This window comes from Lathamus discolor, chromosome Z (genome assembly GCF_037157495.1).
Source record: "Lathamus discolor isolate bLatDis1 chromosome Z, bLatDis1.hap1, whole genome shotgun sequence".
NCBI lineage: Eukaryota > Metazoa > Chordata > Aves > Psittaciformes > Psittacidae > Lathamus > Lathamus discolor.
In genome coordinates this window covers 50,040,126-50,062,918 of record NC_088909.1, presented here as the reverse complement: position 1 = coordinate 50,062,918, position 22,793 = coordinate 50,040,126, and the positions used below count along the sequence as shown (strand labels likewise).

Here is a 22,793-nt window from a genome sequence, read left to right as displayed (position 1 = left end):
TGGTGTGGCTGCAGGTCCAGCGACCTCCAAGAAGTTTGTTGGAGATTGCTGTGAGGTCTTAATACAAGAGCAGTATAATGCATGTTACAAAACATGACAGGAGAAAAGGGAGAAGCTGCTGATACGCAAGATGAAGAGTAGAGGTATGTGAGGCATGTGCAGGGACATAAGGGTGAAGTGATGGTGGGTGGAGTGGAAAGAGTACAGAGGCCTGAACCAGAGAAACAGACACAGGTCCCAGGGCATGGGTGGGGAAGATTGGGGTAAATGAGAACAAAATGAGCAAGAAGCACAGAAACAGAAGCATTACAAGTCAAACTGTGTGAAAGAAAGCAGCAGAAGATGGGCCAGTGCCAGAAGACAGCCGATTGGGTAGCTGATGGCTAGCAGCAGCAAATACACTGGGGCAGGCAGCAGATGAGGCAAGAAAAGTGGGAGAGCCCAGGAGCAGAGGGACAGGCTGGCAGAAGGGATCCCCCCATCCCTCAAGTGACAGGAAAACAACAGATCATGATCTTCTGCTGGAACCAGAAACTTTCTTTGTTCAGCGGTCAGAGCTGTTGCCTAGACCGGCAGCAGTCAGCCCTGCTGCGCTCAGCATGAGAAAAGCAACAGCTGTATTCTGTACACGACCATGGAAAAGGTATCTCTCCCAGTTCACAAATGTATCAGCTGAAGGGATAACCTTTAGTGTTAGGCCATTGAGGTGAATTTCTTTTAGCCGGTTTAGCTGCAACTCTGGCAACAAACCAGACTGTACTAGCTGTATTACAGACTGCAATAGCCTCAACTGAACCACGCAGCGAAGCGCGGGTCTAAATGAGGACGATTTGTCAGGAACCCACTGGTTTTTGGTAGTACTTTTTTTCGTATGTGCCAGAGGCTTTCCAGGCTCGACGTCTTCTACCGAACTGTTCAGCACTTAGATTTCCCTCAAGAGCCCCATCCGCTCTAACACTGCATGCTTCAAACAGTGACCCCCCCCCGCCCCCATTTCCTCATCCTTCTCCTGCCACGGTGGGGAAAAAAGTATTTGTGGGTTTGGTGTTTTCTCTCCTCCCCGTTGCCGCTCCCGCGGGGAGCCGTCAACCCGTACCGACGGCTGCCCCTGCTACCGCTGCTTTCGGCAGCCCTACACCGCTGCCCTGCGCCCAGCCTCGGACGGGGCGCGCTGGGGGCTGCCGACACCGTCCCTCCCGTGCGTGCAACGCCGTCCGTGAGGCGGTGCCGGTACCACTGCCCCGCGGCGATCCCCTGGCACGGACCCCATCCAGCACTACCGCCCACCCCGCGGCCCGGGACTCCAGCCGCCGCTGCGCGGCTGCCTGCCGTCGCGACCCCCGCAGGCTGCTTGCTTCAGCAGACGGGGAGGGGGCCGCCCGCGGGCCGCCGGGCTGCCCACCGCGCCGGAGCCGCCCCGCCAGGAGCGGCTTCCCTGGGAGGGGAGAGCCACCTCCCCGCGCGGCCCGCCCTCAGGCGCGCCGCTAAGTACGGGCGGTGGCGGCGGGCGGCGGAGCAGAGCGGCCGATGGGTGCCCGGGGGCTGTACGTGGGGCGCCGCGCCGCCGCCCTGCTGGCCGCGCTGCTGCTGGCGCTGCTGGCCGCGCTGCTGGCGCTCGCCGCTCTCTACGGGCGCTGCCGGCAGGAGGAGCCGCCGCCGCCGCCGCCGCGGCCGCCGCGCCCCTCGCCCGCTGCCCCCAGCCTCACCGCGCCGCCGGGTCCAGCTCCCGGCGCCGCGTCCGGCCGCCGCCTGCCGCGCAACCTCCTGCCGCTGCACTACGACCTGGAGCTGTGGCCGCGAGTGCGGCCGGGCCGGGCGGGACCGTTCTTCTTCCGCGGGCAGGTGAACATCACGGTGCACTGCCTGCAGGACACGGACGCGGCGGTGCTGCACAGCTCCGGCCTGCGGAGTCGCGGGGCCGCCGTCGTGCGCGGCCCCTTGTCCGAGGCAGGCGCCGTCGTGGAGGTGGCGGGGCTGCGGCTGGATGCAGCGGGCGAGGTGGCGGTGCTGGAGCTGCGCGGCCGGCTGCGGGCCGGGCGCCGCTACGTGCTGCAGCTGGGCTTTCAGGGCCGGCTGGAGGAGGACCTCGACGGGCTCTTCCTCACCCGGTACACCGACCAGGGACTGAGCAGGTAGGCTGCGGCGGCCGCCCGGCCACCCAGCGCCCCTCTGTCGACGGCACCGGCGGTGTCCCGGCTCCGCGGTAGGGCCACCCGTGGGGTGGAGGGGTGGGACGCAACCCTGGGAGCTGCTGCGCGTCCAGTGGTGCCGGGGCTGAGCAGCACCCGCTGCCTTGGTTAGCGAGAGATGGATACTCCACACGGCGGGGCTGCCCTGGACGGGGCAGGGGCTGTGCGCAGTCCGCACCTTCTCCCCGGGTGCACATTGCGGGCTGCAAAGATAGGCTGTCAGAAATTCAGCCCTGTGCACCGCGGTGGCCGCTCTCCTCTGCAGCGAGCACCAGCAAGGTTGCCCTGGCTTTCCTTCCGCAGGCGAGTTTATCCACAACACCGGCTTGGAAACACCCTTGCTGAGATGGTTTGTGGAGACCTCCTTGTTTGGAGGGGCTGGTGAGGAGCTGCTGCCAAGGAGTTAGTCTGGAGGGTTTACTGAGGGCTTGTCAGCCAGAGGTCTGTCTGTGGCAGATGAAAGAGTATCTCCACCGGGAAGGCAACGTTTTCTGGATGACTTCTAGTCTTTCTGTGTCTTTGATGGGCAGCAAGGCGTCAGACAACACCCTGTTCCTGGGAGTCACAATCCAGCTGAGTCTTCAACCTTGCCCCACACATGGCAGTGTAGCAGTGACAGCTCGTTGTCTCCTCTGACTGTGTCTGTGGGGAGCACGTCTTTATCTAGAACCCAGCATTTCAGATGTGTTGAAATCATGCGTGGGCATGAGTTGACCACATGCAGTTTGAGAAGTACGGTGGAGTAGGATGGTGGCTGCTTCAGGCAGTCTGGACTGTAGGTGCTATTGTACATGAAGTTGTTTAGCTGTCATCAACCAACCAGTCGTTTCCTTAGTGAGTGCTATTAGGATGCTTTCCTTTTCTTTTGAACTGCAGAATCAGTACTGGGGTAGTGCGAGTTTACCAAACAATCATTTAAACATAATTTTGCCCTCACAATAATGTTTCCTTGTTAATTTTTCTTTATTGGTAATATTCTCAAGGTGAATTGGATGTGAAACTTGGCAAAGAAAAGTGAAACTTAAGATTATGATTTAAATAGTTCCATTAGAAGACAGGGTGTTTAAAAAAGAGGCAGATAAATTGCTTATTTTAAAATGATTTCCTTTTAATAATTAAAGGTGTAGTGAATAGTTGAGGAATAGCAATCAGTGAATCAAAAGGAAAATGAGTTAAAATTCACATATTCTTGGCTCCCAGCCTATCAAGGAATTTACTAAAATAAACTGTATCTTGGCAGTTCATAGATTACTTGTTTAAGCAGGTAGTATTCAGTTACCTGCAAGATCCATATATATACGTCCCTGTATAAGCCTTAATAATAGGAAAGCAAGAATAATAGTTTTTATTGAGGTGGAGGAGTTGATTTTCATGTGCCAGCTCCTGTGTAAACTGTCTGCCACATCTGGAAAGCTTAACTTATGCAGACATTGATTTTTTTAAGGAAAAGGATGTAAGTTGGTTAGCCCAACTGAAAAATGCAGCATGGTAATAAGTGTATTTAGGAAATATATTCTGGTTTTCTTCAGTTTCTATTCATTCATTCATTCATTCATTCATTCATTCACAGGATTATTTATGCAACTTTTGAGCTAAGGAAAATCCAGAGCACATTGTGTAATTTATGTGATTAAAAAAAAAATCCAAATAAGTAAGAAAGGAACAAGCACTTAACTACTTAATACTGTGTCAGTGTGCTCTCTGGTGCTGTATTCATGCAATCAAGTCCTATCTAAGAAACAGTGAATTAGACTATGGCGATTTTTGGTTCAGACAATGTAAAATTTGGAGGATCTGAAAAAACGACAAAAGCTATTGTCTGCTGTGCTGCCACAGTAGAAAATAAGAGGGAAACATTTTTAAATCATTCAAATAATGTGTATATTTCAATTTCCAATTGTTTAAAGGATTTATGACAATTGTTCTGTTTCATTCTTAGTTCATCATGAAGCACTAATGAAATGTGAGACTGCAGTCTGGCTAAAGAGATGTCAGTGGTGTTCAGGCACTGAAATAAATCAAAGGAAAGCCAGTGACTCCAGATGTAATGTACTGGTTTGGTTACTTGTTACTGCCCACATTCCTGATATTCTTGAATAGATTTTGAATATCTTTTCTGCTTTGAAGAGTCTTTTCTCTGAGTCAAGAGTATGCAACAATATCTTGTTACCTTTTCCTTCACTAAGAATTAAGTCATCACTTTACCAGCCATTTCCTAATCTGATGGGGTCCAGTTACACAGAAGGGGTTTTGCCTTCCTGTTTTATGGAAGAGGTGTGTTTTGAGGAATATAGTCTGTAAGCTCTAGTGAACTGTTAATGATGGAAAAAGTTGGGTTCTAATGGATTATATGGATCAGGAGCCACTTAAAAACATTCAGTGCCCTTCAGCTGTCAGTACAAAGCCAGTTACTGTCCTGTGAGGAAACCAGGATCTCCAGCAGATTGTCCTGTAGCTCTTCTCAAGTGACTTGCACCTGGCTCCATCAGACCTTTGGGATCTGGTTCCTGTGAAGGATTCTGACTGCAGCACCTAAGTTAAACCACCAGCTCTAACAGACAATGTACTGTTTATCGGTGGTCATGAATACTCCTGTATCTCTGGCATGCACTAGAAGTCTCAGTGTTTTTTGTAGCTGCTGCTTGTGGAACCACAGGATGCCTCGTGTTTCAGAAGAGTTTAAGCAGAGGAGGGCAAGCTTTCAATAGACAGTTGGTCCTAAAGGGAAGCAAAGTCCCTGGAATGTTTGTTCCATCTGGCACAGGCTTTTTATCTTGGTCAGGTATCCCCATGGTGAAAATCCCTTACTTTGAGCCACTTCAGGGTTTGTTTGACAGTTTACTGCTTCCTATTTTTAAAATGGGAGAAATCAGCTATACGAGATATTAACACAAATGCCCATTATGCAAGCAGTATCACAATAACATTATTTCACTGAGAAGGCATTTTTTAGAAGAATAACCTTTTTTGAATCAACATAAAGCATTTCTTCTATAATGAAGCTTTTTTTAATCATGTGACACGGTGTCCAGTAGGTGTTAATGTCCTGTACAGGATGCATTCCTCATCTTCCTGTGCTTGTTTTCAGAGACTAACTTAAAAACAAACAAACAAACAAAAAACCCATTTAGTGTGAATTGTCAAATATGTAGGCTAACAGATCCTGTTATCTGTTTGTTTCTCATTTTTTAAAAGTATTCTGGCTTCAATTTTGTTTTATTAGGGGAAGGAGACATCATATGATACTTATGAAAGAAGAAAATGAAATATATGCACGAAACTGTAGGCTTAAGAGAAGACTTTATATGTTTGGTTAGGCAGTGTTAGGCTTTAAAAAAAACTAATTTCCTTTTGGGTAATTTATTTTGTTACAATATTTCAGTGTGGAAAAAAGTTTGCAAGTAATTAATTTCATGCTAACACCTTCACCTTGAAAAAAACCCCGGAACAATACAGCTAAGAAGAAAGCCCCAGCAGTGACTCATTCTGACAAATTATATGAGATAATGTGTGTTTGAAACACCAGTGATTTGTGTAAGATGCATGAAACATTCCCATTTTCCCTTTCTATTTGGAGTCCTGCTGAAAAATGACATTTAATCCATCTTAATGTTTCTTTTTTATCATGATGCTTTTGCCCGATATATGCTATTTTGTATACTTGAACAAGAATTTCTTGTGGGCATATTTGCACCAGTGTCTGCACCAGTTTCTGCTGGTAGGGAGCCTCCTGGGTCAGGAAAGTGCACCAGTATGGGGTAATCTGCAGCTGTGGGGCTGCTCAGTGTTTCCTAGAACTAATGATTGCACAAAATAACACTCAGCTGCACAGGAAGAAAGAGATAGAGTATTTTCAGTGGGTATTCCCTCAGTGAAGTGGCCGATCGCTTCTGCTGCTCCTGTGCAGCCCTGGCAGAAGTTTAAATCACTTTCTGTTGTTGGACAGGAAGAAGGAGGAGAGGAGGTGATACTGCTGTCGCAGGTGGAGCTTCAGCTGCATTCAGGAATGCAGCTGGTGGCTGGCACTGTTGACTCTACAGGGAATCAAGTCCATAAAGAAAATCTTCCTGCCCTCACAGGCAGGAAGCAAATACACTGTGCTGCTCGCTCTCTCGCCATTCCCCACTTCACAGTAGATGTTGTTGTCCCAGTAGTCACCGTGTATCAACATGTGTTCAACATGTGTTCTTTGAATTGTCATTAAGTTGCATTATGGTACAGTATCAGATACATCTGTCAAATGCAAAATGTACCATGTTCTGAGAATACTGTGTTTTTGCAGTTGTCTTGTTGATACTAACTCTGTTCCCAAACATCAGCCATGAGGATGATGTAGTGTAGATTAGTTGCCAGTGCTTTCAGCACTGGGTTGATTAGATCAGCTTTGATCAGGGCTAGATAGCACAGCTATTAAAATGGCAATAGCCAAACATCTTGCAAAAGAAAAGGCTCCTAGAGGGCTGTCCTTTGGAACTCAGCGGAAAACACTGCTCACAATGGAAGCAGGATCTAATCTCACATAATGCATGTCTTCTGTGAAATGGTGTGAGTATCAATGGAAAGCTAATCCATTAATTTCACGTAACAAGAAAAGATGGAAAGTTAGGTTTCAGACATGGTTGAGTCCTACAGATCACAATCAGCTGCAGTCACGCTGTGCTTGTAGTGTAGATCAGACTTGTTACTCCACAGTGTAGTGCAGTTCTGACTATTACATATCGTTACTTACTCTATGGGTGTTGTCCTGATGGTTTCTGGATCATTTGGGATGTCCCTCTGCTAAACATAAGTCTTTGTGGACCTGGTGTGAATACATTTTCAAGGAACACCTCAACTACAGCTGAAAAATACTAGCCTTGCGATAGCCTTGAGGTCATTGAAACAGGAGATTATGCTATTCTGGTATGCCCAGCTGCTGGCTGCTACTTGCTGTCAGGTATGGAGCTTTGAGAACCTTTGCATGTGTATTTTTCCTGATTCCTAGTACAGACATCCTATAGTGAAGAGCCCAGCTCTTATTTGATACTTTGGCCATGGGACATGGTCATTTATCTTTTGATTCCAGCCAGTGGATGTTGCAGGAGAAGAGTCAGAGATCACTCAAGTGGATTTGATCTGGTAGTTAGTTTATTGAGTTCTAATCAGTAAATTTAGGTATGTAAAACATTTAACAGGCACAGATGGACTGGTGATATTAACTACACTTAAAGTTAGTACAGGATACAGAAAATATTGCATGAGTTTACTATATGTATCTTAAATGTTACATGCCTACAGAAAATGCCACTTACCAACTCACTGATGCCTGGTGTCAGGAAAAGGATCTCTCAGCCTCAGGGGTAACCTGGAAGGATGTCCCTATACAAGGGGAGATCACTACTGTGCTACAGATGAAGAGCTCAATGGACCCTGTTGGCTGCCCATATTTATGGTCTGAAGTGGTTGATTTGTAGTTGGATTTTCTGCTGTTAATGCAGTTTTGGCTGTTCATCAACCCAGTCTCCAGCCACACCCATTTTTTGGGTTTGGTGCCAAGTCCTAATTGATAGCCTCACACAACAGGGTTAACTTTGGTTTGGCTTGGTTGCTGAGCATCTGCCTGGATCCAAGTTCAGTTAGTTCAAATAGGAGGACTGCATCCAGCACTGTGTGTCACAGAGCTCTGCCCTGAGTGAGGCAAGGTGCCAGAGCACAAGGTAGAAAAGAGTCCTCTTGAATATTTCCCTGGGCTTGCCAAGGCACTGGGTCAGCATTGGTGCTGTTCTCACTGAGGTTCTTTACGTGGTTTGAGAGAAGTGTGCAAGTACTGGTATACGTAGTTACCTAACAGTTATTACAATTTTTTATTAAAATGCCCTATTAAAATAAGAGTACATGCATTAAAGAGAGAGGAGCAGGTGTACAGAGAGATCCTGATTATGAAATTAAAGATGGGCATTGTATCATTTTTGAGCACTAGCCTGTTGTGTGCAAAACTTTAATTAATCAACCCTCTCTTAATAAGCAAACCAGAAGAGTTCAAATATTTAACATTTGATATCTGGAAAAGGCCGGTGAGGAAAAAATAAATAAATAAAAAAATGAAAGCCCTAATTAGAAAAGGCTGCTTTTCTCTAGAAGCATCCAAACTGAACTGTCTGTTGGGCATGGGGATTTCATTAGGGACTTAAATAATAACCAGACCTTTTCCAAATCTGCATATCTGTGTGATTCACTTCTTGCGTTTCCTGATTTCGTGTTTTTATGCACTGTATGATTTTTATCAACACTAGCATGCTGGATTAATCGTACTTTTATTTTTAATACAGTATGCTGATTGCCTCGCAACTGGAACCAACGTATGCCAGGACGGTTTACCCATGTTTTGATGAACCTGCCATGAAAGCCACGTTTAATATCACAATTGTCCATGACCCCAGCTATGTGGCTCTTTCCAACATGCCTGCTATTGGTAGGTAAAAAGCAAGTAGACATGTTTTGTTTTTTGTTTGTTTTTTTTTTCCTAACCTACTTTTAAAAGGGCTGTAGTTTATCTATCTATATATATCTGTAACAGATTATATCATCTGATACAGCAGTGTTCTGTTGTCTGCGTGCTAACACCTTGAAAACACACAGAAAATCTGTGCTTGTGAACTTAAAAAAATTTGGAAACAGTTATTCATAATTACTGTCTCTGATGGCAGTAATTCCATAGTTTTCCAGTTGTGATGTGCTCTCCTCTAACTGCTGGAGGCTGCATAGGGTTTGATTCCTGGCATTTACTGCTTAGTCAGTGTGTCTGTCTTACTGCATGACAGCTGCTTAAAACAAAACAGCAGTCCCAGTATGCAAAGCCTATAATTGTGGTATTAAGGGATTCATTTCATTCTGAGTAGATTTGAAGATATATTTACAGCATACAAAGAATTGTTTTGCCAGGTAGAGACACTTTAGCTTCCTCGGTATCTGCAAAATAAAAATGAGAAGACTTTCAGTCTCTGGAGACGCGTCTCATATCCCTTGCTGGAATCTCATGTGGGAAGCATGGGGAGTATAAGAATCCATAAAAATTCTGCGAATTAGTGTTCTCAGAGAAATCTCATGGATCTCTTGCCTCCTTTTTAATTGCTTTTTTCTGCAGTTTAGTGCCACGAATCTCTATTTTTCCCCTAAATGATTTTCAGCCATAGCACGGAAGTCTTATGAGATTTGCATGGAAGCTATGCAACTTAGGAATCACAATAGGCGGGATCTCTGTGAGAACTGTTTGAAGCATTTGCTTCCTCTGGAAATCTTGTCCATGTCCACCTTACTCAGAAGGAAAGTATCTGATACAGGATTTCATAATTCTTGGGCACACATAACCTATATTTCAATCACAATAGATCATATGATCTATGCAGCAGAGAGGTATGCAGCATGGGATAAATTGTCTACAGTTTGCCCACATCCTCAAACTGATGCAGTTTGATATCCTTCCAAGACTTCAGTTAAGAAGCTCAAGAGCGGATTTTTGGTCTTTGCATAGAAGGTCACGACTCTGATACGTGGCAGTAGCAATGAGTCTGGCTGCTTGCCTTCTACCAGAAACATGTGGAGTTAGTGCAGAAATAAAGTATATCAAAGAGACATATAAAAAAAAAAGTGCAGAAAACACAAAATTCCTTGTTTATTATGGAACAGCAATGGTTTGAGTGTGTCTTTGATATTTTTTCTAGATGTATCAGAAATGAAGGATGAAAATGGAAGCCTGTGGACTGTTACCAAATTTAACACTTCACTGAAAATGTCAACTTACTTGACTGCTTTTGTGATTTGTGATTTTGATTATGTCACCAGAACCGAGCGGGGAAATGAGGTAAATATAAGGCTGCATAACACATTACAGCAGTTAGCAACAGAAGTTGGCTCTGTAGTGCATCATGTGCTTTATAGACAATATCACAGAAATTAACTGTGATTTCCCTTCCAAGACTATCTGCTTATGTAGCAAAACTGCTAATATTCATCCTGCAGATATTTCTGCAGAAAGCTTTCCTTTACGATAATTAGTTTTTTGCCCTGTTCTGTTAGTTTCATACAATTCCACAAGTAGGTTTGGGCTCTGTACGTTAAAACTTCAGGCACACCTATTCTGCAGAAAGTACTGGTCATAATTCAGGGTCTGCTTATCTTCTTAGTTGTCTTAGTTGTAAAAAGTTATATGAAGTTCAATGCCTTGTTCATCAAGGTCCTTTGAAGAGCAGTCTCATGACATCATTAGGAGCAATACTGTGCCCCAAGCATTTTGTATGTAGCATTTTAACCTTTTAGTCTCCAGTGGACACTTTCTTAGACTCCAGAACTGACTGTTTTGTGTTTGAAGCTTCTTAATCAGTGAGTATTCAGTTTTGCTCTTACACTACAATGCCAAATCTTCTTGAGGAAAGCTGTAAAAAAATCTACTCCATTAGTACCAGGTATTCCGCTTTCCTTCTTTTGCTCCAAGTCAACAGGGAAAGGATGTATCAAGTTGTTCCAAAATAAGAATAAAGCTATTAAGGCTAGCATATACTTGCTGTTGTTAATAAATGAGAGCACAGTGTTAATTTCATGGTTAGTTCACTGTCATCCTACTGGGGAATGGTGGGACAGGGTGACAGGGCAGTGTGAAGGTGACTGTAGCATAGTATTAGCTCCTTTTTAAAGTGAAGATTTGGCTTGGTATGTCATACCTGCTGTCCTCTGTATAGAATGTGCTGGATGCCTAGGCTCTCAGTGGTGCCTTTTTCTTGGGCTGATCTATAGTGACAGGAGTTAGCAAATCAAAGCATTCAAGCAAGTGTTTCTCAGACAGAAAACTGAACTCTATTCCTTTTGGGAGATAAAGGGGAGGGAGCATTTTGCTCCTTGGTTTCAGACAGAGATGGTCAGTTTGTGCCCCCGCAGTACTTGTGTGAGCATGTTTATGCTCTCTGTTTTGTCATTTCAGGTGAGTAATTCATAACCCGAAACACCAGTATTATGACTCAAAACTCATACTAGGATTAGGATATTTAGTTGTCCATTGTGTTTAGGTTTTGCTAGGATTAGGATATTTAGCTGTCCACTGTGTTTAGGTTTTGCAAAATGAAGTGATCTGGTCTTTGAATCTCCTCTGAAGCCTTGGCTGAAAAGAGAGGCTCAGAGGCAGAGGATACTCTACTGACTGAATATGCTTTATTTTTTCCCTTATAAATCAAATCCTAATGCTTTCCAACTGTGCTGTTAGGGTTTGGCTGTGCAGCTTCTTGTGAGACCATATACTGCATTTAGATGCAAGAAATGCAGGGGTGCTTGAGCTGCTAGGCACCTAGGGGATCTCACATCTGAAAATATGTGATGGAGAGAGACATAAACCTTCTCTCAGTGTACTCCATTATCATGGGCAAGCAGTTGCCCTTTTCAGTACCGTGACAAAGCAAACCAGGATGGGAGGGGAAAGCTTTGCTTGCTGCTGCTGGCTTCATTACTCAGAGGTACAGATGTCATCTGCTCAGATGCTGCCTGCTCTCTCCGTCAACAATGGGAGGCCAGTGGTCTGTTTCAGCCTGTGAAAGTTAGAGAAATGTGTATGCTTGGACTGAAAATGCTGTCTGCACATCCATTTCTCTCTCTTCAGGGAATGAGTGGGGAAGTTTGTCACCCCAGCTCACTGGATGGAAAACACTGGCTTAAGATATGTGATTCTAAATAGTTTTACAGCATTTCCCATTTAATAAAAGAAAAACTAGGAGTCCATTTGTTCCAGCAGCTTATAGCTGGATTCAGATCTTGGCCGTTTTGAAGTACTGGAAATCTCCTAGATTTTAGCAGGATTAGGCTCTGTGTCCCATTTTGTTAGGTCTAGCAAAACTTGAGTTTGGATCTTTTTCATTAAAAACTTCATTGTATGGTCTGTTGTGGGCAGACAGCATTTTCGAACAGTGATTCACGGAAGAGAAGAGAATTAAAATATGAGGGATGTCTAAAATAATGCTTCCTTGCTGTATTACAGATACGTATTTGGGCTCGGAAAGAAGCAGTTAAAAATGGGTATGTTGACTATGCTTTAAATATCACAGGCCCAATATTTTCATTTCTGGAAGACTTACTTAATGTCAGCTATCCTCTGCCAAAGACAGGTGAGATTACTAATTTTCTTAAATGGACCAGAAATGCCTGCTGGTGGTGTATAGTTCACAGAGGCAATGGGTTCTTTTGCAGTATTCTCTTTCTATGGCTTACCACATTCATGGGAAAAAAACCAAACCCTAAGCTCTCCCACTGAATTCTCCTTTCCATATCGTGGCTCTTATTTATTCCTAACTCAGAACTATTACCTTGATATCACACTCATTCTTTTAAACCATAATTTCCTAATAGAGGGGCTGATGGACTACAAAGTGGATAGAAAAGAGTTGTTCAGTTACATGACTATTTCTGGGATGTATAGAGCATACCAGGCAAATGTTGTAGTTCTTATGTCCTCCTAGGAAATCCGTGCTTGCTGTAACCCATGTCTCCCCAAAGCATTCCTTGCTTTCTTCAGTATGTTCTTGTCTTACCTGTGAATTGTCTGTATGTTCCTGCACATTCCTCCTCAGAAAAAGCACTCCAGCAGGAAAACGTGTTTCTGTTTAAAATGGTCATCAGGTATGTCAAATCAAGCTTCAGTCTAGAAAAAAGGGCGCCATCACGTGGTTTTTGTAGTTCTACTGCATAGTTTGTCTTGTACTTGGATTTGCGAGGGCTTCAGCATGAATATTATGGGGAAACATGCTCCTTTATACAAATCGGTAGAATATTGAGAGCACAGAGGCAGTTCTTATTTCAAATGAGGTTTGGACCTGCCCATGATCTTAGCAGACAGAAGGACTTTGGGGGAAGAATTTCCCTCCTTTCATTTTTGCTGGTTTGTCAGACCTGCATGTTGGCACTTGAAATAAAATAAATTTTCATCTGTGTAAATATAGTAACTCCCAGTGTGTATAGAGTAACTTGCATAATTACTCACTACACTTCTTATGGAAAATATAATACATGCAGTCATCGCTTTAAATTTTATTATCTTAGAAATCATGGACGCTGTTCAAGGGCTGTAGACAATTCTGCTCCATGCTTGTGTTCCTCTCTGTAGCAGCAGCGTCAATACATTAATTAGTATAAAAGTCTTACAAAATTGAAGTAGAAGAAACTCTTGCAGGGTTCTTGTAAGATTTCACTTTCTCAGAGTGCTGTAAAACCATTACAGTCCCGCCATAATGTCATGCAATACACACTGCATTTCCCACAGACTTTCTCTGAAGTTCTGCTTAAACATCTGTAGGATTAGATCAACCAAAATAGCTACTTGTGGATACTTCTTTTCCAAACTCAAAATAGGAAATTAAGAATTATTAAGAGTATGTTTTCACCTGATTTTAATGCAGTTATAAGTGAGCTCTCTTCCCCCAAGCTGGCTAGGTGGGGGCTGCCCCACTGAAAAGGAAATACATTTTTAGGTAAGCCTGAGGCGATAAGCCCCACCGAGATGCAATCTAGCTTTCCTTGCGTTCAGCACCACCCTTACATATTTATTTTTATAAGTTGCTAGGAAAGAATGTTAGAACCATAGAATCATAGAATAGTTAGGGTTGGAAAGGACCTTAAGATCATCAAGTTCCAACCCCCCTGCCATAGGCAGGGATACCTCACACTAAACCATCCCACCCAAGATTCTGTCCAATCTGGTCTTGAACACCGCCAGGGATGGAGCATTCGCAACTTCCCTGAGCAACCCATTCCAGTGCCTCACCACCCTAACGGTAAAGAAATTCTTCCTTATATCTAACCTGAACTTCCCCTGTTTAAGTTTTACCCCGTTACCCCTTGTCCTGTCACTACAGTCCCTGACGAAGAGTCCCTCCCCAGCATCCCTATAGGCCCCCTTCAGGTACTGGAAGGCTGCTATGAGGTCTCCACACAGCCTTCTCTTCTCCAGGCTGAACAGCCCCAACTTCCTCAGCCTGTCTTCATACAGGAGGTGCTCCAGTCCCCTGATCATCCTCGTGGCCCTCCTCTGGACTTGTTCCAACAGTTCCATGTCCTTTTTATGTTGAGGACACCAGAACTGCACACAATACTCCAGGGGAGGTCTCACAAGAGCAGAGTAGAGGGGCAGGATCACCTCCTTCGACCTGCTGGTCACGCTCCTTTTGATGCAGCCCAGGATACGGCTGGCTTTCTGGGCTGCGAGCACGCACTGAAGCTGGCTCATGTTCAGTTTCTCATCGACCAGCACCCCCAGGTCCTTCTCCTCAGGGCTGCTCTGAATCTCTTCTCTGCCCAACCTGCAGCTGTGCCTGGGATTGCTCCCACCCAGGTGTAGGACCTTGCACTTGTCATGGCTGAATTTCATAAGGTTGGCATCAGCCCAACTTACAAGCGTGTCAAGGTCCCTCTGGATGGCATCCCTTCCCTCCAGCATATCAACCGGACCACACAGCTTGGTGTCATTGGCAAACTTGCTGAGGGCGCACTCAATCCCACTGTCCATGTCGACAACAAAGACGTTGAACAAGACCAGTCCCAACACCGATCCCTGAGGGACACCACTCATTACTGGTCTCCAGCCGGACATCGAGCCATTGACCACAACTCTTTGTGTGCGGCCATCCAGCCAGTTCTTTATCCACCGAGTGGTCCATCATCAAATTGATGTCTCTCCAATTTAGAGACAAGGATGTTGTGTGGGACAGTGTCAAATGCTTTGCACAAGCCCAGGTAGATGACATCAGCTGCTCTGCCCCTGTCCATCAGTTCCGTAGCTCCATCACAGAAGGCCACCAAATTGGTAGGATTTCCCCTTAGTGAAGCCATGCTGGCTGTCACCAACCACCTCCTTGTTTTTCATGTGCCTTAGCATGGTTTCCAGGAGAATGTGCTCCAAGATTTTGCCAGGCACAGAGGTGAGACTGACTGCTCTGTAACTCCCCAGGTCATCCATTTTCCCCTTCTTGAAAATGGGGGTTATATTTCCCTTTTTCCAGTTGTCGGGAACTTCACCTGACTGCCATGATTTTTCAAAAACAATGGCCAGTGGCTTAGCAACTTCATTTGCCAGCTCCTTCAGGACCCGCGGATGGATTTCATCAGGTCCCATGGACTTGTGCACATTCAGGTTCTTAAGATGGTCTTGAACCGGATCCTGTCCTACAGTGGGCCCAAGGTCTTCATTCTCACAGTCCCTGCGTCTGCCTTCCAAGACTTGGGTGTTGTGATCAAAGCATTTGCCAGTGAAGACTGAGGCAAAGAAGTCATTAAGAACCTCAGCCTTCTCCAAATCCAGGGTAGCCAGTGTCCCGATAGCTTCTGGAGAGGGCTCACGTTGTCCCTAGTCTGGCTTTCAAGAAAGAGGTCAGTACGATCTTTTCCAAACAGAGGAGACACTTAAACAGAAAAAGATTTCTGACAGCCAGAAGTGAATATATTCTCTCCTAGCATTGGCAGAATACAACCATTCATGTTTGTTCAAAAGATTTGCATGTACAAGACACAGTACAGATCTGCGCTTCATGGGAATTTATTATATGGCTTCATGAAGGAGCAGCCATCATAGATGGAACGTACGACAAGAAGAAATTTCACAGACCACTTGCGCGAGCATTGCCATAGTACCACAAAGAACCACTAAGACATAGTATTCTATAATTGTACGCTGGACCAGAGTGAGCATTAAAATCATGTGAGCATTTTACTTCTGAAAATTTTAAAGGTACGTTTTTTTTTTTTTTTCTCTGTTTGAATCAATTTAGATCTGGTTGCACTGCCTGATTTTGGAGCAGGTGCTATGGAAAACTGGGGGCTAATGACTTTCCAAGAATCATCATTGATGTACCAACCAAGTGATAAATTCACAGGCAGAAAGGCAATGATTGCCATAATTGTGTCACATGAGCTAGGACACCAGGCACGTGGTAAAATATTCCGTACAGTTATTTGCCTCTGATGTTGTTTCCTTCTGGTTGCTGCTGCTGTGGTCACTGATTATTAGAAGAGAAATAGTGGCTTGACAATAGGGGGTATGAGCACTAGAGTACTGACAGACTTTGAATATATGTTCTGCTGATAAATCAATACTGAAAGCAGATTCTGTCATATTGCAGACTGCATACTGACTGTGCAGGACTCACTGATACCAAACTGTTAATGGACTACTAATTTTTTATTTTACACAGTACCTGAATGCCATTCTAGAAAATACTGTAGGGACGTAGGGGGGACGCAGTGCTCTCTAAATACAATGTACTTCAGTGGGAGAATTAATGGAGTTCATAAGTATTCTTTTGTCTGAATTCAAAAGGTATTTGTTTTTCTGTAAGAAACACCCTGTGATATGATAGAAGAAAATTAACATTTTACACTATACCTTTTTTCAGTTTTCATAGAGATTTTCCAAGTTTTTCTTACTGGGTTTGGAATGATAATGCAATTTCACTTTTTTATTGTCTATGCTTAATTTACTGTTGTTTGCCAAAGCAACAACTGTTTGCACTTAGTCAACAACGTTAGTGAAAGAGTTTAACTTCTCTAATGCACTTGTATGCCTTTTGGACAAGGTCTGTAACTTTTCAGTCCTTCAGATGAGCAGTGTTATTCTTGCAAGCAAATGAAACAAACGTCCGGACTTAATTAAACACTATTTTAAAACCAAGTTGTAGTTAAAGTTTTCAAGAATTAACAAATAAAATACAAATCCACAAGCAATCAGGTTTTTGTTAAATATGAACTGCCAAATATGAGTACATAGCAGCTGTGATGGAAGTTTTATTGCTTGCCAGCGTAAGGATTTGCTGATTTTGGAAATGGTTGTTTCCCCAGTTATGTTTATCGTTCCCTTGACAATTTTCTTTTGTTAAGAGCATGGAAAAATGTTTTTATTATTGCTTGATAAAAGCCCTACTTTTAACCATAGCCTGATAATGACCTTTTAGATACTTATATTTTATTGGGAAGTATTTAAAATTAAATAGAGTAAAAGAATGACATCAGTACTCATGGTATGAAATTAAAAAATAACTGCCCAGAACATGTGTCTTTCTCTAAGGTGCATCTTTTTCTACTCAATTTTCAATGTCTGAAGGAATATCCAACATTTTATTTTACATTAAATAAAATTACTTCAGCATAGGTATGTGTGTTTAACCTGCAAAAATTAAAATAGCAGTCCAAAGAGATGTTGAGACATTTTTTTCTTTCTGCTTAAGTGGTTTGGAAATCTGGTTACAATGAACTGGTGGAATGATCTGTGGCTTAATGAGGGACTGGCGTCTTACTTTGAGTACCTGGGAGCTATCTTTGTTGAACCCAAGCTTTCACTGGTAAGTACTAACGCTTACTGAAGTAAACTAAAGTAGCAAAGTTCCAGCATGTACAAAGAAAAGGCAGGTGAAGGAGATGGGATTTAATTAAACAATAGTATTAGCAATTTAACTCCCCTGGGAAGGACCAGCAGGTCTCGATTGTTCCCTGGAGGGTCTCCATCTACTGTGATCCCATTGAGCTCTTCTGCAGCTGGCACAGAGGATGGCTAGACAGCTGTGATTCTGCAGTGACAAGGAATTGGAGTTTTGCCCTAGGTCTGTCATGTAGCAAATCCAGCTTTTACTCCTGGGTCCTGTAGCTGATGGTTTGCCCACCTGCCTGTCCAAGCTCATTTCCAAGCATCCAATACAGGTTGTCACTTTCCAGTATTTGTTCACTTATTGCTTAATATAGTTGATTTATTTTTAACCTGAGGATCACACCGTAATTGTCTTTGTCAGGCTCAGTCTTCTCAGATGTAAAATCTTCCCTGATTACTAATGTTGTATGTGGATTGGGTATGCGGTCCCTTTTACTTCATGGGAAATTAAAGGAGGGGGGAAAAGGATTGGTCCTTCTTTATTGATAACTATTGTTACTAGTGCTAATCCCATAATCTGTATTCTCTCCTGAGAATAAGTATTTTCTGTTCATCTCACTTGGATTTGCCTTTTTCCTGCAGGATAAAATCTTTTATGATCATGTTGTACAACCTGTCTTAAGGGAAGACAATGAAAGAGGAGTTCGATCACTGTCAGAGACTGAAGAAAAGATCAAAGGATCATTTTCTTTAATATCTCTGTTTGACAGCATCACCTACAGCAAGGTTAAAAGATACAAAATTCTTCCCATTTCTTGTATATTCTAAACTAACGGTACAAAGTAAGTTAGAGATGAACCTTTGAAATATAGTGCTTTTTGTAGGTTTTTTTGGCATTCAGAATTGTTTCTGCTTCACACGAAAATTTATTGGATGTTGCAGATGTGTTTGTCTGTGAAAGAAATGGTGAAAATGTTTTTAACCTCCATGAAATATGAAGCATAGTAGCCTGAGTAATTTCTCTGGAATATACTTTGAAAAAATATTGGAATAATAATCACAATAAAAACTCATGTTTTCTCGTATCTTTTTGTTTGTACTCCAGGGGGCTTCTATTACCTGGATGCTTTCTGGTTTTCTGACTGAGAAGTTGTTTATCAGAGCACTGACTGTAAGTTAGAAAAGCTAATGTCTTCATCCTGATATATGAGCCTGAAAAATTACAACTGTACAAATACCTGTTTGTCTTGTTGATGCTTTTCATTGAACCCTCATGAATTCTGATATTTCTGTTTGTTTCTGTACAGTCGTATCTGAAAGAATTTTCTTTCTCAAATGCTAACCAAGATGATCTCTGGACCCACATACAGATGGTACTCATTTTTTCTCTAGTATTCTTGCTCTGGTATTTGGCAAAGTCCAAATTTAGGCCATATACTATTTGTAGAAGACTGCACTGGATTTTGGATATCCCTAGTTCAGTCTGTTGCATAACATTTGCTTTGCTGTCTCTTTTGGCTAATGTCTTTGAAAGCTTTTATCTGGCTGCTTTACTGCACCTGAGATCAGTGGAACTAAATGCAGAAGCAGAGGGATGAGATGGGAATTCAGGGCCAGGTGGAGTTTTGGGTTTCATGGAGATTGCGTAAGCCTACATGAAATTGCATAGCCTATTCTTTTGGGGTCTAAGCTTTGCCAGATCAGAGTGTGTGATGCTCTGGGCTTGATGATTAAGATGCTGATAAGTCACAGATCCAGCAAAGTCTATACCCAGGGCAGCAGTTCAACATTTTCACCCTTTGCTCGTTTTGGCAGAAATCTGAATAGGAAAACAGGTGCAAAGAATAGGGTTATTTATTAAAATCCCAGTTTCCTGGTCCTCTAAAGAAGGCTTCCATTGTGTCGCAGACTCGTTCTCAGGTTAAGAACTAGGGTGCCACAATTTCAGATATGCAAGGCTGTCACATCTTGTGAACTAACAGCTTGTACCAATTCACGCTAGTTGGGACTACAGCTTAGTAGATTTTTCAATTTGCCTTTACTATTAATTTTGTTCATTAGGTAGTCACTTAAAAATTTCTGTTATGGCAGCTTTATTTGAATGAAATCAATAAATCAGGTCTGTCATAGCCGTAGAGGTGTGTAAATATATTAACACTAGGAAGAGAAAGGTTAGCAGTCAGAATGTAGGTTAGCAATTAGAAATATCATCTCAGTATTTCATAATCCTTAAAAAGGCTTACTCTGTCTGTGTTACAATGTCAATAATGTCATTTGGACTTTGTTATACTGGTTTTTTTTTTGCATGAATCAAAGGCCAGTAAACTGCTAAGCAGCTATATTTTCTCTAATATTTTAGAACAACCCCTAGAGCGTTGCTGAAGAAATATCAGTAACTACCTTTTTATCGTAACTGTTCATAATTCTTGTTTCTCTTGCAGGTTGTAGATGCACAGAATGAAGTTCAGTTGCCAGCATCTGTAAAACAAATAATGGATTCCTGGACATGTCAAAATGGGTTTCCAGTTTTAACATTAAATCTAACCACTGGCACAATCAGTCAGGAACAATTTCTTAATAAAAAGAATGAAAACAGCACTGATTCTTACAAGTATGTTTAGCTTGTGTTTTTATTGTATGTTTATACGCTATTTTTTTGCAGGAAACTCTTCAGTTAGGACATTACGTTTTGACTATCTGATTTTTTATGTTTTTTTTCTTATCACAAGCAACTAGGTAAAATCTGTTGGAGACTGGAGGTTGCAGCAGTTCTGCAAGCTGCTTGCTTTGCCAAAAGGTTGCATTCCTCTGGAGTAGCGACATTTCCAGCCACATAATGGTTTTGTAAGGACAGACACAGGGCAGAACAGGTTGCAGAGCAGGAGTTTTGCCTGCCATTTTCTTCTTTCCTCCTCCTTCGGTTGTGCAGACTGGGGACCTGGATGAACCATGCTGTAGCTTCTTTACAGTGCACATATTCCCAGTCTCTTCAGCTTGGCAAAGATAAAGGGGTTTCATTTAAGCACTTTCTAGGACAGTGCCTGGTACCTGACACACAGCTCTGAAGTTCCTGTCAGTGAGCGTTGCCTGGTCTGCTTGAAAGCTGTGCTGCTTATTTAGATGTCTGAAAGTGGTGATAGAAGGAGCTGCCTGCTTTGGACACTTATGGCTAAAGTCTGAACTTTCATGAAATTCAGCAGTTGTCATCAGTGTTGGGATGAATGGACAGGGCCCACGAGATGAGTTCTCACATAGGTAAAAATTATAAAGGACAGCAAACCCCAAAGCAGTTTTCACCTGGCTGCTACTGCTGGTCATACAAACAGCCAGAAAAAATCTTAACAAGAACCATACAGTTTTGTTTGCTCCCAGGCTCCAGGATTTGGAGTCCATTCAGTGTTTGTGGTCAGCTCAAAGAAGGAGTCCCAAGTTACAAATGTTAAATCCTTACTGAGTTAGCAAGAGGCAATACCATGAATTGAATGAAGTGAATGTAAGAAAACCCAGGACGTGCCCATGGCTGGGGGTCAGAACTAGATGATCTTTAAGGTCTCTTCCAACCCAAACCATTCTGTGATTCTATGCTTGTATGATTTTATGTATTGCAGAATTTTTCAGGTTTTGAAGCTTTCCTCTGTTTTCACCAGGAGTTTTACATTTCCTCAGAAAGGAAATTACAGCTGTCAGAATTACAGTTGTATTGCTGGCTGGGGGCTTTTTGTAGTGGACACACTTCTGAAAAAGAGCTTTATATTCTCCAGAAATAGGATGAAGTGCTGTAACTGAGAATAAAATTATTGCCTGAAGAAGGAAAGCCAGATCACAGAGATACAGTGGTGTTCAAATATGGGCAGTATTCCATACGCTTAAACCTTTGGTGATCTTAAGTACTGATTCAGTGTAGGTACCACCATCTGATGAAGTTTTGTGTGTCAGAGGAGAGAAGGTAGATGAAGATGCTTGTAAGGAGGAACTCATTTGCAATCTAGTTTAGCATAAGCTGAGAGTGGGGTATTTTTAAGCTTAAGAATTAATTATATATATATATATTTTTTTTAAGTAACACATGGATTATTCCTATTTCTTGGATGAGAAATGGATCATCACAGCCCTTAATGTGGCTAGATAAAAGCAGCAGTAAGTAATGTATTTGTTCATGCATGCTAAAACCAAACTACTAAAAACACAGCTAACTCTTCTCTACACGGAATGCATTTGAATCAAACAAGGAGATAAAACACATTACTATTATGTTACTATTTTGAGAACTCCTGTGAGTTCTCTTCTGGTGGAGAAGTGTTATGTTGTCATTAAGAGGTGTTCATCCCAGTACTTTTGGAAAATGAAAATGAGGAATTTAATACAAAGTGTTAACTTGAATTTAGGAATAATTGCTGCAGTGGCATAACAATACATAAAGAGGAAACATCTCAAAAGTGATTTTACATGTGTTTTGTTGCTGTAAATAGCTCTGCAGGAGCTAATGAATCATACTTCTAAATGTGTTAAAACTCAAAGCTCCAAGCAGTGCTAAGTGTGTTCATTCAGCGCTGCACTGTACAGTGTTAAAAGCCTGTCCTGCTGGTTGAGGGCCCCTCAGGCAATGTCTGTATTTGTAGCTTCTGCCCATGTAGTAGTGTTGGTCACTGTCCCTGAGACATCCATGCAGCAATAAAAGGTACCTTAGAAGGATGGTTTTGATATAGAACATATTTCTCTCAGCCTCGGTAGTGGAGGAGAATAGTTTTGCTGTCTTAGCTGCATCTGAAAGTGCTCTTGATGATTAGCACAGCATTGAACCAACATGCTATTATAGAGGAAGTACTGCTACTGCTATATTTTAGCTGGTTTTAAATGCTTAAGCTCCTGTCATGTGCCACTTTTCCGTCTCATTTAACTTGTGAAGAGAATTTAGCAGTGCACAGAAAATAAAATGAAACACTTTAATGTCACTTTACAGAAGCGTTTCCTGAAATACAAGTATCAGAATCAGAATATGACTGGGTCCTGCTGAATGTAAATTTAAATGGATACTACAGAGTAAACTATGATCAGTTAAACTTAAAAAGATTAGCACGCTTGCTTGAAAATGATCCAAAGGTAAGATCACATTTCTCTTCTCAGGCTTGTAAACAGACTCTTTCCATGTATTTCTTCTTGAAGTTCTTAGTAGTAATCACACTGATGAAAACCTGGAATAGTGAGAAACTTGTGTATCAAATAAGAAGAAATGACCCACT

The 22,793-nt window shown here is 42.7% G+C and overlaps 1 protein-coding gene across 4 annotated transcripts in view; it reads left to right on the top strand.

Annotated features, from left to right (window-relative positions):
* The first annotated feature begins 1,527 nt into the window (after positions 1-1,527).
* Positions 1,528-22,793, top strand: part of LVRN (laeverin) — a 34,632-nt gene continuing 13,366 nt past the window's right edge. For all 4 annotated transcript variants that reach the window (XM_065663079.1, XM_065663081.1, XM_065663082.1 and 1 more), the window contains exons 1-12: positions 1,528-2,132; positions 8,498-8,640; positions 9,890-10,029; positions 12,187-12,313; positions 15,965-16,119; positions 17,417-17,530; positions 18,196-18,339; positions 18,659-18,724; positions 18,861-18,926; positions 19,995-20,164; positions 21,614-21,690; positions 22,514-22,653. In XM_065663079.1, coding sequence (XP_065519151.1) covers positions 1,528-2,132; positions 8,498-8,640; positions 9,890-10,029; positions 12,187-12,313; positions 15,965-16,119; positions 17,417-17,530; positions 18,196-18,339; positions 18,659-18,724; positions 18,861-18,926; positions 19,995-20,164; positions 21,614-21,690; positions 22,514-22,653 — 1,947 coding nt within the window. The remainder of the gene's footprint in view (positions 2,133-8,497; positions 8,641-9,889; positions 10,030-12,186; positions 12,314-15,964; positions 16,120-17,416; positions 17,531-18,195; positions 18,340-18,658; positions 18,725-18,860; positions 18,927-19,994; positions 20,165-21,613; positions 21,691-22,513; positions 22,654-22,793) is intronic.